Source organism: Cucurbita moschata, unplaced genomic scaffold (assembly GCF_002738365.1).
Source record: "Cucurbita moschata cultivar Rifu unplaced genomic scaffold, Cmos_1.0 Cmo_Scf00001, whole genome shotgun sequence".
Taxonomy (NCBI): Eukaryota; Viridiplantae; Streptophyta; class Magnoliopsida; order Cucurbitales; family Cucurbitaceae; genus Cucurbita; species Cucurbita moschata.
In genome coordinates this window covers 545721-547193 of record NW_019268517.1, presented here as the reverse complement: position 1 = coordinate 547193, position 1473 = coordinate 545721, and the positions used below count along the sequence as shown (strand labels likewise).

At 40.7% G+C, this 1473-nt stretch overlaps 1 protein-coding gene across 1 annotated transcript; it reads right to left on the bottom strand.

Annotated features, from left to right (window-relative positions):
* Window positions 1-70: 70 nt before the first annotated feature.
* Window positions 71-538, bottom strand: LOC111451740 (flowering-promoting factor 1-like protein 2). The gene has a single exon (XM_023092278.1). It carries the CDS (start codon window positions 512-514, stop codon window positions 191-193), a length of 324 nt encoding a protein of 107 aa, XP_022948046.1. The 5' UTR covers window positions 515-538; the 3' UTR covers window positions 71-190.
* Window positions 539-1473: the final 935 nt, after the last annotated feature.

Sequence of the window (1473 nt, the reverse complement as noted above, 5' to 3'; positions counted from 1 at the left end):
AAAAAAAAAAAAAAAAAAAAAAAAAAAAAAAAAAAAAAAAAAAAAAAAAAAAAAAAAAAAAAACCGAAAGTATGAGAAAGAGATGATGAATGAAGCAAACAAAGGAACACAACCGAAGAGAGAGAGAGAGAGAGAGAGAGAGATGATAGAAAACGACGTCGTGTGATTGGAGGGAGAAAGGGTCCTACAGTCACTGGGACTGCATGTCCTTAACGTGAAAAAGATTGCGATTCCTGACAACGACGTCGTATAAGTGCCTAGCCTTGACCTTGTTGAAGTCCGTGGGAAGGGAAATAAGGTCCACAGAAGAAGGCTTATGAAACTGCACAATCTCTGCATCTTCATAGTAAATTTCCCATCCCAAACTCAACAGCTTGTTCTTAAGCACTGTCAATGTCGTCATCGCCTCGTTCGTCGCCGTGTAAATTAGAACATTCCGCCCCCGGTTTCTACTGCCTCCGCCGCCCTCCGCCAGCCGGATCACCCCGTTGTCGAAAACCCAAACGCCCGACATTGTCTGTTACAGAGATTTACAATGGGGTTTGAGGAATAATGTGGGGATTGCTAACATAGGGTTGGTTATCTATATATATATATATATAGATAGATAGAAACCAAACTTTAATGCTTATTTTTTTTTGGATATGGAGGCTAATGTGAAGTGGGGTCCTCCCAAAATTTAAAAAAGAATCCAAATTTATCGAGTCTAATTTGCTCCACTATCAATTTTCGAAATGGTTATTTTTGTAACGGCCTAGGCCTCAAAAAGGACAATATCTACTAGTGGTGGGCCTGAGTTGTTACAAATGGTATCAGAGTCAGACATTGAACAATGTGCCAACCTTCTCACGACGGTAGACACGAGGCGGTGTGCCAGTAAGAACGCTGGCCCCAAAGGGAGTGGATAAAGCGGGAGTCCCATATCGATTGAAGAAAGGAACGAGTGCTAGCGAGGACGCTGGGCCTCAAAGGGGGTGGATTGTAATATCCCACATTAGTTGGGGGAGGAGAACAAAACACCTTTCATAAAAATGTGGAAACCTTCCCTAACATACGTGTTTTAAAGCCTCGAGGGGAAGTCCGAAAAGGAAAGCCCAAAGAGGACAATATCTGCTTACGGTGAACCTAGGCCGTTACAATTTTGTTCATACAGATTTCTTCTCTCGTGCTGAGAGCTCGAAACTCTGACTCTCTTCCATGCTAGCAATCGTGTTTGACCATCCCGTTATGAACAGGTCTTGTTATCATACGTCAAGGGTCGATCGTAATTTCTAAGCTTAGTGTTTCACGAATTGGGTAGACCCTAATTCATGCAACGTGTTTGATGAAAGTTAAGAATTCAAACCTCTAATCTCTTGATCGAGCATACGTATCAATTATCGTTGGGTTATGCTTATTTTGGTAAAAGAATATGTTTATTAAGCTTTTTTGTGATTGATACGAATTTTTCGAGAAAAAAAAAAAAAAAAACTT

Bases quoted from the DNA above. Each gene is read 5' to 3' on its own strand.
- LOC111451740 (XM_023092278.1), bottom strand. From the start codon at position 514: ATGTCGGGCGTTTGGGTTTTCGACAACGGGGTGATCCGGCTGGCGGAG.